Here is a 13,341-nt window from a genome sequence, read left to right as displayed (position 1 = left end):
AAGATAAGATTAAATAAGAATAAGAGTAGATAAGAAATTTAAATTCAAATTTAGATAAGATTTAAGAAAAAAAATTAACTTTAACCAAAAAATTAGATAAGATTTAAATTAAATTAGAAAAATCTCTCTCCAACTCACCTCGCCATGAGAATATTACCACCCCCACCCCAGCTTGCCCGGCCCTGCCATCCCACCCCACCCTCCCCTTCCCTTCCCTTCCCTTCCCTCCTCGCCCCGCTGCCACTGCCACTGCCCCACCCAGCTCGCCCCACCGTCCCACACCCCCATGCAACAAATCTAATGCTAACCCTTCACCCGTGGGCGTTTGAGTGTATACTCACAGACGGGTAAAAAACCAGTAGATATAAATATAAGTAAACATTATCTGTACCTATCATACTCGATTGGCATCCTTAAATTCGATCTAACAGGGCTATAGTGTTTACAGCTGCCTACACAAAAGTTGCCTGTTCATACAAAACAGACAGGCCCATGGCAAATATATATATATATGAACACACAACACCGTACAACGTCCGTTCGGTTCATGCACTCAGCTCCTGCCGGCGTGTATGGCCGCCCGGATAAATTCTTCGCATTTCGTGTGACCGCTCGAGAACACATCGGTCAACACGCCCATGATATCGACGGCCTCCTGCAAATCATCAGATGAGGTCATGTCTTCGAGCCAGGACAGCAGGTCCTTGGATAACCCCACCATCTCCTTCATGTTGCCCAGCTTCTCTTTCATCAGGATCTCCCATTTCTCATGGCTGCCACCAGATTCATCTTTGTCGCTAGACTTGCTTGAGCCGGATGGTTTGCCCTTCTTGAAGAACTGCTGCAGCTGCTCAATCAAGCCAGTGTACACCAGCATCGGCTGGACAATGGCAAAGAGTTTCTTGTTCTCGTCTGTATCACCAGATGAGCCTTCGTCGGACCGAACCACCGTGGAAGACGAGTCAGAGGACAGCTTGAGGGTCGATCGCCCGTGCTTATGTTGCATGTAAGCATGGTAGATACCCCTCTGCAGGAAAGCGGGGCGGTGCTGGAGCCAGCTCTCATATGACTCCGACAGAAGGGAATAAACCATCATGAACTGTACGGTCTCCTCTGAGGAACCTGAACTACCACGAGATCCAGAGACAGATGCTGAAAGCCGAATAGGAGATTCTGGTGTCGACGGAGAGCTGGACAAGTACGTGGTGACAGCCTTGGCCATAGCAAGACGTTGCGGGTTGCCACTTCCATCTACAAGATGAGAAGCCATCTGTACCATGAATGGAAGAAACCGCGAGTTGCTTTCTCGCCCCCCTCCTTTGCAGTCAGTGCTGAAAGAAGCACCTGTCGCAAACCTGGCAAGCATCTAGTGGAAACAAAAACACCATTTTCTGTGATCAGTCATGTGTAAGATGAATATATGATTTTAAAAATCATTATGGAACTATTCACTGCGACATATTTTTTGGAACTGAGGGTGGATGGCAACATATATGTCCAAGAAAATATTTGTAGCATGCAAGAAAAACAAAAACAAGAATAATCAATATGCTATCCAACCTGGAAAGAATCTTCAGAAACAGGTTTTCTATCCATACATAGCAATGCAACCATGGATTTCTCAGGGCCAAATAAAAAATAAGACTGTAAATTTCACAGTAGGTTTAAACTTTTCAGTAAGAGGATTCAAACCTGCGCGTGAAGTAAAATAAAGGAAAACCTAGATGTATACAATAATAGGAAATGCACTTCACACGGATTGTATCACAGTGTAATGCATGATTGGGATTTTTTGCAATGTTTTAGCACAAGAATATGTAATTGAAGTCAGCATGACATACCAGAACAATGTCATATGTCAACAACCGGAGACGACTCCCATCTGCTCGTCCAAGAGAATTCAATTGGTCCCAGTACTGATCAACACACCTAGTGTACTGCCCAAGAGGAACAGACGGCCCCCTCAATGGAAAGATACAATTACACAATGTCTCATTGTTTCGCAAGGTAGCACCATCCCATTCCTTTTTGGGATTCTTCAGTGCAGCATCAGCTCGTTTAGCTTCCTGATGGCATTGGTAGTGTATGATGTTGAAGTGGCTAACTGTGGTGTAAACACAGTCCCCACGGCCACTACCAGAAGTTGTTGCACCCAAGTTCACTCGTTTACTGAATGCATAGATCCCTAGCATGTCTGTTGGTCTTAAAGTATACCCTTCTCTACAAACCATACATGCTAACCCATCCTCCTCTTCTTCCACATCATCCAAACCTTCAATTATAGGCTGAGAGACAACAATACGTCTACCTCCATCGGAAGCAAATTCTTGCCGCATTCCCAGTCCCTAGAAAAAACGTAGAAAATAACTTCAGAAAGCAGGACTAACAGCACAAACATAGAAGCTGATGAAACTACAAGAGTTACCTGAAGTAGCATCTCTCTTTTCTTAAGAGCTCGGCGGCGCATCTCATCCCTTGTAGCATGACGCAGCTCTTGGATCTTCTCTCCTAGGAAGCCATCACCATTATTCTCTTTGTTGGCCAGTGTGTCTAAAAGATTTTCTGCTCTTGCACCAATTTCGTTTTCACCAGGCACCCCTTCCAAAGCGTGAAGCAGTGGTAGTATGCCTTCTTCATCAATGCATTTCTGTGTAGGCAAATGGCCCTTCGCTAGCCCCTTCAACATTGACAGAATGAGCGGAACAGATGGTAGCTTTAAGCCAGCTGTCCATTCAGCACTTGTTCTAAAGCTAGTCTGTCCTGCAGAAGTAAAGCTTTCCTTCACATGTTCAACAGCAGCTTTTGTAATGCCCTTCTCTAGAATAATCTCTTTCATCCTCTCACCACACGAACTAGTCTTGAGTGACTCTGAGACACGAACAAAGTTGTCGACAGCAGATTGTTGTGTCGACACCTTTTGGCTTATACTATCATCTTTTGGATTCTCTTCATGTTGCTTCTGCAACTGGTCAAATTCATGCCAGTTCCTAAGGTAGGGCTCAAAATGTTGAATAAGAGCTTCCATAGCTGCTGGCTCCCCATAGGTCAAGTAAGGCAAGATCCTTGCCACCATCTCCTCATTCCTTTGTTGCTTGTTTGATTTTTTGGCACCTGAAGAATGACATAGCCTCTCCAAAAACATGAGAACAATTTTCCTGGCCTCTTCACCAGCACCAGTTTCCTCGTTACTAGTTGTAAAAACACTTTGGGCAATGCTTATGTCACTCTCATTAGCTTCCATAGTAAGACTTTCTACAATTAATAGAATACCTTCAGCTGGTTCCATTGCATCCACTGAAAATGCACGTCTAGCTGTCTCAAGCAGCAAACCCAAAGCACCCAGACGTAATAAAGCACATCTATTTTCACGGATTTTGCAACAATACTTCAGAAGGTTAAGAACGGAAGCCAACTCTTCTTGATTAGATCTTAACTCATCATCACGCAGGATCTGCCCAAAAAGATTAGATTATTGATACGCAAAAGGTCAATCCAAGCGTCATTAACAAGTACAATGTTGGAACACAAAATACACACAATTTGTTCAAGTTCATGTTGATAGCTGCTTGATTAATCTAACCTCTTCTCAAAAGAAAAGAGAAGGGATGAAGCTAACCCACTCAAAGTTAGCTTAAAAAAGAGCATACCTGAATCATGCTTAAAATAATCTCAAGACCTCCGCATTCCCTAACAGCACCTGCTATAGCAAACTCGATTTCAGGATCTTGTAACTCCTCCCTTTCCTCTTCCAGTTCTTTAATCATACGCTCAGTAGCTTCACCATCTAAACCCTGGTCAGAAAATAAACATGTCTTAAGAAATTCCTTAAAGTCCTAACCCAAAGAAGCAGAGAATCACACCAAGCACAATTACTATTAAGTAATAGAAAAACAAGAAGACCACCCTCCAGATCAGTCCATTATTGTACAGCAATGAGTTTTAACAACACAAGCTGTATTAGGACCTTAGGAGTCTGTATGCAATGCCCACAAGAAATCAAGGTCTTGAAGTTAAAAGGGGACATAATTAGAAGCGCATAATATATATGCAAATAAACAACACATTGCAGTTCAGAATATTAGCGGATGAATATACAAGGTCAACTTAGATAGTTTGCGGGTAGTGAATGAACAGTTCTTATAAACAAGTATCAAGATATTAAAATTAAAATCCCTTGTTTGTGGCTAATGAATGAACAGTTTATAAATAAGTATCAAGATATTAAAATCCCTCAGAACTAACGGGTTCTTATAAAAAATGAAAAAGTTATAGTAAAAAAAAATCCTGACCCTAACCCCTATAGCTAACCTGCAGTCTGTAGATCACTGTCATTGGAGGACAATCTCTGACAGATAAAGCGGCAGTTAATGTGTTGGCATTGGACAAAGAATGTTGAGTTTGACCATGTCGTTTCCTCCAAACTTGCTCATAGACTTGGGAAATGCTCAGATCAAGTGAGATTATATTTCCATCAACCAATAATTCCATACCATAGTCATCCTCCAAAAGTCCATTCAAATCAAGTTGGTGACATATTTTGTTTTTCACATCTCTCATTAGAGGGCCAATCTCCACACTGGAATATGGATTCTTTGTCATAGAACCCCTGATGAACTCTTCTTGAGTATGTGCCTTGTTCAGTATCAAAAGATAAACAGGCTCTGGTTTCACTGGGCAAATCAGATTGCAGAGTTGCTCCAAAATAAACTGTAAAAGAAAATTCCAGATAAGGGAACAGGGCAAGATAATAAATGAGTTACATTTATTTTCAGAGTTCCTATCAAACTATAAGTTAAGCACAACATCAAGGTATTAAAGTTTGTGCTTGTACCAAAGATGTCCGTCTCTTTTTCTCTTTCACATGCTTCTGCAATCCAGAGATGCAAGCACAAATAAATTGGCGTTTGTTTTCAGTACTCTCGACAAGCAAGCTATCAAGAAGGTCTTTCAAAAGACGATTACAGTCATTAATTAACTTTGTCTTTTGCACAACTAGCCCACGGATGGCCAGAAAAGCTTCCAGCACTTCAGATAGTAACCTATCGCTCATGAACCTGTAACATGAGGGAAAAAAGTAAGGCTCTCGAAAAGCAACCAGATGTATTGGGAGCGTATGTGCAAACGTAGAAGCTTATTCAGGAGCTTTACCTTGCTCTGATATTTGGAATTTCAAGAAACTTGTTCAGGAGCTCAACAAGCTTACGAAGAATGAATCCTTGTGATATATCAATGCTTAGGCTTCTCTCCTGTGATTCAACATTGGACACTTCTTTCGTTATCAAAGAACAAAATGTTGTCAAACAACCACGAACAGTTAGGAAAAGACGTGAAGCTTCTGAATCGATCATGGCCCCAAGTAACTCAAAGTACTCTGCTGCACTTTCACCAGCTGAGAGTGTTTGAGGAAGTAAAGACATGAGCAAGTTCAATAACTGAAACTGTCTGGGAGAGTTTGATGGGCATAGCAAGCTTATGAGAGTGCATATCTCAGATCTTATTGACTGGGAACAGGAACTTAAAATCAAGTCAGATACCCAGGAGCCCAAGGCGAATTTTGAGAAGTCACTTTTGCATGACTTCCGACATGCGCGACGCTTCCATCTGAGTCCATATTTAAGAACCAGGTAGTCAGGCTTTTGTGAATCATGACGTGTCTTCTGAACAGCTCCTTTCACTGCCTGGGATATTTTGTACTGCCTCCTAACAAAATCCAAATATGATGCACCACTCTCCCATTCAGAATAGCTCAGGAGTGGAATATCCTGGCCTCGTCGATTTCCGTCATGACTTTTTCCAGATATATCTGATTGAATATTAGCACTGGGTATATTAGTTGCTGTGTTACCAGTTGTATCATCGTTCTTCGATTGCAACATCAAGCTAGATTTTCCCAAGCCTGCCTCTTTGTCCCCACCATCGGATTTTGGGGGTGTGCAAGCCTGAGAAATTATTCTCAAACAAGGAAGAATAATATGTTCTGAAATTGCAGGATGTTTTGCTCCAACCTTAATAGAAGAGAACAAGAGCTGAAAGGCAACACGAAGTCTTGCCTCCCAAAACTCATCCACAAGAACACAGGTCTCTGATAGCAGCAGTAACTCTTCCCGTGTTGACTCTGCAATGTCCATGGAACGATGGTGCTCAAGACAATACATCACCTTCTTCTGAATCAAGTTGTTCAATTCCTGAACTGCATCTGCATCACCTTCAGAGAAAGAAGATAGCACAGCCCTAGCAAGAGTTCGTGCTGTCCTAGGGCCCTGATGGATGTTATTTTCAAATAACTCTGATAAAATTCCAGTACTTACAAGTTGCTTCCTACAGTTTGCATGTTTGGAGAGCACTTGTAATAACTCCAGGCATTGTGTAACAAACGTAGTACTACACCCATAGCAACTACTTGGAGTCCTTGGTATTGAAAAAGCTGGTAATGCATTGGTATCACTAGAATTTTTCTGTTGCAGATATGTCATTAGAACACGGCGCAGCCCTTGTAATGTCTGAACACTTTTGCTCACAGAATCAAAAGCTGCTTTGCACTTTTCACCGTACAGAACACCAAGAAGTGCAATCTTGCGATTTACCTTGCTTGTGGGCCCAGGCAAGGACACCATCATCTGCTGGACAGCATCCTTCTGCTGCGAGTCTATCTCCTGTTCACCTATGCTTGACACAAGTTTAATGAGAGGCTTCTTAAATCCCATCAGTTGCTGGTACCGCCTATGAGCATTTTCTGACTCTGACTCAATTGCTGCCAATCCTTTTCTCATGTCATCATCATTTTCCATGTTGTCAAATGAAAAACTAGGTTTTGCCATGAAATGGAATTCAAAACGACCATATTTGCTGTATCCACACTCGTTGCAGAGGAAAGAGTCAAGGTTTTCATAGTTGATATTTCTGCACTGCCGACACTGATATGCATTTTCATGGCAGTTACTACATATTCCATGCTTATCAGTGACAGATCTGCTACACCGTGGGCATTGCAATGACTCAAGGGAAGAAGCTTGAAGATTTTCATAAAATGAATCAAGCTCAATCATGAAATTGCATGCTGTAATAGGGATGGGGAATTCAACCTTCAATTCAGTCTGATTAAATGTAAGATGGCAGCTCTTAGCACGCTTCCAAAGAGACCAATTATTCTTCAATTCTGACAAGTCAGTCACAGGCCTGTTGTTGTAATACAAGTTGAGTACTTTCACTGACTTAGACTTACGAGCATCATAAACATTCATTGTCACTGACTGTATAGTAAAGCTTCCAGTGCATTTTATTATTATTCTGTTGTCGGTAAATTTGGTCTCGGATTTGAGGCTTTCAAGCTTCATTCTCGAATACTGAACATCTGGGCAGCTGCAGGTAACACAGGGCTCACTCTCTAAATAATAGCCATCAAACTCCACTAAGCAACTCAGCGTGTTGTATATACGAGAATTTGGATGATTTGCCAATAACTCATTCTGCGAATGGAGCGTGTAAAAAATGCATCTTATAACCTCAGATGTTAAACATTTATTCACAAGTTCAGAGTCATTCTGATTTGCACTAGAGTCAGTCACTTTTCCTAGTAAACAGGTCAGGAGGTCACTATACTCAACAATGTTCTGTCCATACATGGGAAGATATACCACCTTCTGCAGTAGAATTGTCAACATAGTCTCCCTAAGCGAGTTTTTCGCATGGTACCACACTCCAAATAAAACACATTTAGCCTCATGACGGACACCTGCTGAGTTCCATTCTAGCAAGGATATGTCAACAAAGTGCTTCAACACGTCACCTTCCTTGTCATTGAACATTTCTACAACATGTTCCATGTCCATGCAAGATTTTTCTGAGGAACCTTCAGAACCATCATCGCCCTTCCGCTTCTTTTTTGAATCTGAAGACTGTGAGCTAGTTCTTGTATAACCACCAAGATCCACACTCTCTGGTTTTTGTGCACTATGATTGGCATCTTTTCCTGAATAGAAAGCCAAATTTAGAAGCTTGAGAGTCTGAATAATACACTCTTCACTGAAATGGTAAAAATTGTCCATAAGAAACGGAAGAAGATCCATGTGCTTCAAGCAGAACTTTTGCCAATTTTTTGGCCTTGCTGCAGCCACATCACAAAGAGTAGACAAACATTTTATGAGCTTAACACTTCTCTCATAAGGCACAGGGTTTCGGAAACCTCCAGACTTGTTTATGATTTTGTGAAGTTTCTTGACTTCATGGGAATATTGCCACGAATCCCTGACACTATAATAGTGAGTCTTGCTGCCACACAAATGAAGGAAGAGCCTCCTTGCATACCTCCGAACAAATGTAGTATGAGGATTGCTAATATAGCTGCAAAGAACATCCTGATATCCATCCAACTTTAGATCCTTAGTGTTGGGAACCTTGTAGCTTCTATCCTTCTCAGCTAACTTCTCCTTTTCTGGTCGAACCATGCTATATACAAGCCGGAAAGTATTCTCCAACAACAATTTGTAGTAGTCCATGAACAGATCAGTTGGATGAGATTTAGCATATGAATCTGAAAAAAAGGGAGAGAAGTTTCCAGCTGGTAGCTCTCTCCTTATTGTCAATAGGGATCCGCAGCCTGAGCTAGAAGAACCAGCTTCTCCATTTATGGATGATGACTTGAAAGCATGAACAAGTTGCTGCAGAATATCCATTAGATAATTAAAAAACGACTGCTGCCTGAGGGCAGAACAGGCACGAACTAACTGAGAAGCAAACTCATTTTTATCCTGGTCACCACTAGAGGATGGAAGAGTTATTGTGCTTGGTGCCAGAACCTGAACAGGACCTTTCTCTATCAAATCAGAACTCCCACTTGACTTTGAATGAGAACTATCACTCCCAGGCTGATGCCAGTTACGAAACATAAGTGTGAAAAACATGAAAACAAGGATCGATGCTTCTCCAAAAGAGCATCGTGTTTTGGCAGGGAATGGTTTATCTATGTTGATTTCATCCATGAGCCACTTCACAAACTTTTCCAAATCCAAATTATCTGGCTTTGAACTATCCATGAAAGGACCACCAACTGCAGATGAAAGCCTGTAGAACAACTGCATTATAGGTATGGCTCGAGTACCAGCTGTGGTCCCCATCCATCCTCTAAGCTCTTCAATTAGATGGCTAAGTAGCAATGAGTTAACGGCACGTTTCGACGCAGAAATTGAAACAGTTGTTTGGTCTGTAATAGACTCAGGGAAGTCTGCAGACTCACTTGCATCCAATACATGAATTGATGATGGGGAGGTCTGAACACTTCTATCAGCAGGGGCATGAAGAACACCAGAATCCGTTAGCTCATCAATAGAGAAATGAATTTCATTGCCTTCACCTCCAAATGTATCAAGTTCAATTGGTATTGCTGACATGGGATGATCCTTTGAGTGGGGTGCAGGTAGACGATCTGCATCAAGTATCTCATAGCAAGTTTCACATAGGTCGAAATCTGGACATATGTTGCAGTGCCACCTTTGCCGAAGTATTGGAACAGTGGAACAACCATCACAGCAGTATTGCACTGACGATGTGGCAGGATCTTCTTCAATCATAACCTGAGCATTTCCACTGGCAGAATTCATACCAGAAGCACTTGCTTTTGCTTGGTTCTCAGGAGCATCATCATTAGCTATCATTGTCTGCTTTGGGAAAGGGACTTGGAGAAATCGAGATGAAATAGCCAAACTGAAAACCAGCAACAATAACAAAAAAAAAAAAAAACAGTTAAGAAAATGATAGAAAGACCAAAAGAAAAACTAGCAAATGTTAATAATACTCCATTTGATAGATAGGCAATAGAAGAGAAGATCACCTGCTAGAAGTCTGTACTGCTTCATATGGTGCAAAGAGTAGCTTCTTCAGTAGAGCAACTGCAGGTGCCACTGAAACTCCAGATTTTTCCTTTGAATGAAGAGCCAGGCATTCAGCATAGCTATAAATAAATTCAACACAGGGTACAACAAGACTATTTATCGTCTGTGTGTCTGGCCTGTCTAAATCTAGTATACCCCAGAAAACTTGCATGAGGCCATCCACTAGTTCTGTACCTGCAAAATATGTAGATATTTCATTAAATATTTATATTTTAGAAAATATTTTTAAATTTGCAAGTGTGCAATTCAAAAGGGCCTATGTTAATATGCTTCACATTTCAGTGCTAGGTTATTACATCTAACCATTTACAGTATTTTATGCTCAACCTAATAGATAAAAATCGCAAGTTGGATAATTGTTGTGACATCTGTGTAGTTGCACATGATTCAAACAAATTTGTAGTTGCACATTGGAATATCAGTATATTCCAACATGTATTTTTATGCGCATGTAGGGCCCACAACACATGAATGTAACCTATGCCATTATGCTGATTGGGGAAATATCAAATGTCAGCCAGTAAAAGAAATATCCACTCCATAAAGAAGTCAACATGCAAAAGGGGAAACAAATCAACAGCCAATCAGTAATAGAATATCCAATCCTTGTAAAAGTCAATACACAAGAGTCAAAGAGACACATTTCCTACTCCTGGCAGAACTAATCCCTCCATTTATCTTCCAAGGCAAACACATATTTCAAAAGTAAATTTGTTTTTTACCAATAGTAATTAGTCTAATAATATATTGGTTTAGCGTGCATAGGCTAGTTAAACAACTATTCTGAAACAGAGGAAGTAATGAAAGGCATGTAAGAAAATAGACTAGCTACCCCTACACATAGCGTCAAAACTAACAGTAACTATAGTATCCAACAGTCTCTTGAAAAACAGTAAATATCAACAATTGAATAAAAAGTTTAGAAATATTTCTTATAGTCTATTTTCCGGTAACAATGTCACTTTTTTACTTGGTGCAGTCCCAATTACATAACTTCAATTTCAAATCTTTGTTGCTATCCCTTATATAAAAATATATAAAATAATCATATTACAGAAGTACTTATGATGAGAAATTCCCAAGCCATTTATTGTGGCCAATATTGATGTTTAGAAACATATAAAGAAATTGCTTAAGAGCTTTTAGCTAGCACCATTGGCTCTAGCGGTGGTTGAGAGGCGCAGAGCGCAGAGTGCCATTTAGGTTTTAGGGGTGGGCAGTGTCCGCGCTAGACAACGACTAGACGCTAGTCGAGGGCTTGGCGTCCAGTTTAGGGGGTAGTCGCACCTCTAGATAGCTAGACCGTCTAAACGGTCAACATTGGTCAAAGATGATCTAGTTGATGGCGCTAGACGATACATGAACGCAACTAGGTGGCCAGACGAGCGACTAGTCGGCCGTCCCGACGATGGAGCTGCTTGGCACAACCACGTGGGAGGAAAGTTTTCGACCACATGAGGAAACTTTTTGTCCACGCCCATCACATAGGCTTTAGGCTTTAATCGTCCACACAGAGGCCCCAAATCGATTTGACTCATTCCCCATCTGCATCTCTCGGTCTCTCCTCATCCTCTGTCTTCAACGCCGCCGCCGCGCCACCGATTGAAGTCGTCCTACGCCTCGCCACCGCACTAGCACCCATGTTGTCATCCGTTGGGTCCAACTGTCTAGGCCCCCTCCTCTCTGCAACTCCTCTCCGTTGGATTCGTGCTCTACTCCCCTGCTCCTCTACCATGGACTCCTTCGCACCTCCTCCATTTGTTTGGCCCCTCCTCTTCGACAATCGACCGTGAACTCCTCCATAGGTCACAGCTCCTCTTCCGCCATTGACAAGTACACTACTTGCTACTTCATTCCTCCAGGTACTAGAGGACAATAGATGATTGAAGTTGCATTTCTGTCTTTGGAAGGTATGCATCAAATCTCACATGACAATTTAGTATTGTAGTATGGAACATAAAGCTATTTGTTTGCATTTTTGCTGTTATAGTACAAAAGCATCTAAACCGTCTAGTCGTCGTCTAGACAGCCTAGACGCTAGTCACAGGTTGACTGTCTGTCTACGTCTAGCGTCTAGGTGAACATTGGGGGTGGGGGATTTGTCTCCCCCAGGCTATAGAAGTCGGAAAGGAGGTCAGCCCAGCGTTGGGTAGGGTGGCTAGGAAGAGAGAAGGCAGCAGGGCGCGCTGGCCGCCAGTGGTGGATGAGGAGGTGGGCAGCCGCGGAACCGGCAGATGTGATGGGTGGCGGCACAAAGGCAAGGCTGGTGGTAGCAGTGGAGAAGAGCTAGATAGAAAGATGGGTGAGGTAGTGGCTTTTTAGCCGCCCCCATATACATACATCAAACTTCCAAAGCTTGACCAGCATGCGTAAAAGGTGAGTCAGTTCCGGGATATCAGGAATAGAATCTTAAAACTTGATACATGGAAATCAAGAACCATATTAAACAAGTGCAGAAGTATAATTATTACCGTGTGTCTCGAGAAAAGAGACCAGGTTTGATTTCCTGTGCAAAGCAACTTTGGAGACTGTATGGATCTGGGATATAAACTCTTTTATCACCCAGCTAGATGCAGCACCTCCAACACCAATTCTTGAAGTTATTGCTGGAAGTGATTTTACTACCCCTAGAAGGCGCATAGTGTCCTTAACCTGTACAAACATGAGCCATAAGTCAACCAAATAATAGCAGAGCAAAAGGAAAACATTGACCCATAGGTATTGAGATCAGTATAAGAAGACTGATATTTACATGATAGTACATGTCCTTCTTTGGGAACACAGCCTGAAGGATATGGCACACAGCAGAATGCAGCAGAGGCTCCCTGTCACTCTGGAAGATGGTTTCCAATAAAGATCTGCATTTTAGATTATTAAACTCCATGCCTGTATCAACTGTGTCAGTAAAGCAACTTGGTCGGCATAGCAGATATATACGTGAGAGAATCCTAAGAGCATCCGCCAAAACTTGCTCCTGGATAGGAGCAGCTTGTACGATTTGAGGTCTCTTTCCTGATCTTCCTCCAGCAGAATTACCACCCAGTGCTTCCATATCAAGCACAGCATCCATTTTCTCTTTCCATCCAAATTCATCTTTAGCTCGACCATAAACTTCAATAGAGTCTATCCTAGGTATGGATGAACCATCGAACGTTCGACCAACAGTAATTGTGAATTCTTCATCAGCCAAAAGTGATTCAGCAGTAGTAAATGGAATATCGTACCATGATCTCATGCCTTCATCCAGCTTAACAACTCTATGAAAAATTGTGATTTCAGAAGGAATGTTGCTAGCAGATGAGTTGCCCACATGGATCCGACAACCAACCATGACTATATCAGGGTTAGGATTCGAAATAGTCACCTACAGCCAAACAATGGAATGCAAATAAGTCATTTGATGCCAATAACAGGGTAAAAAGTTCACCGAACAGTCATCAATGGTATGAACAAA

At 41.8% G+C, this 13,341-nt stretch overlaps 1 protein-coding gene across 1 annotated transcript in view; it reads right to left on the bottom strand.

Annotated features, from left to right (window-relative positions):
- Nucleotides 1-346: 346 nt before the first annotated feature.
- Nucleotides 347-13,341, bottom strand: part of LOC133897226 (auxin transport protein BIG-like) — a 29,078-nt gene continuing 16,083 nt past the window's right edge. Inside the window, exons 5-14 of the mRNA XM_062337871.1 lie at nt 12,640-13,251; nt 12,359-12,539; nt 9,827-10,061; nt 5,149-9,699; nt 4,832-5,054; nt 4,309-4,707; nt 3,648-3,791; nt 2,426-3,451; nt 1,842-2,345; nt 347-1,366 (exon numbers count right to left, since the gene is read on the bottom strand). Coding sequence (XP_062193855.1) covers nt 554-1,366; nt 1,842-2,345; nt 2,426-3,451; nt 3,648-3,791; nt 4,309-4,707; nt 4,832-5,054; nt 5,149-9,699; nt 9,827-10,061; nt 12,359-12,539; nt 12,640-13,251 — 8,688 coding nt within the window. The 3' untranslated portion in view covers nt 347-553. The remainder of the gene's footprint in view (nt 1,367-1,841; nt 2,346-2,425; nt 3,452-3,647; nt 3,792-4,308; nt 4,708-4,831; nt 5,055-5,148; nt 9,700-9,826; nt 10,062-12,358; nt 12,540-12,639; nt 13,252-13,341) is intronic.

The sequence above is a fragment of the Phragmites australis genome, chromosome 17, assembly GCF_958298935.1.
Source record: "Phragmites australis chromosome 17, lpPhrAust1.1, whole genome shotgun sequence".
Classification (NCBI taxonomy): domain Eukaryota; kingdom Viridiplantae; phylum Streptophyta; class Magnoliopsida; order Poales; family Poaceae; genus Phragmites; species Phragmites australis.
The sequence above is the reverse complement of the archived record's forward strand: the minus strand, read 5'-3'. Positions and strand labels throughout refer to the sequence as shown.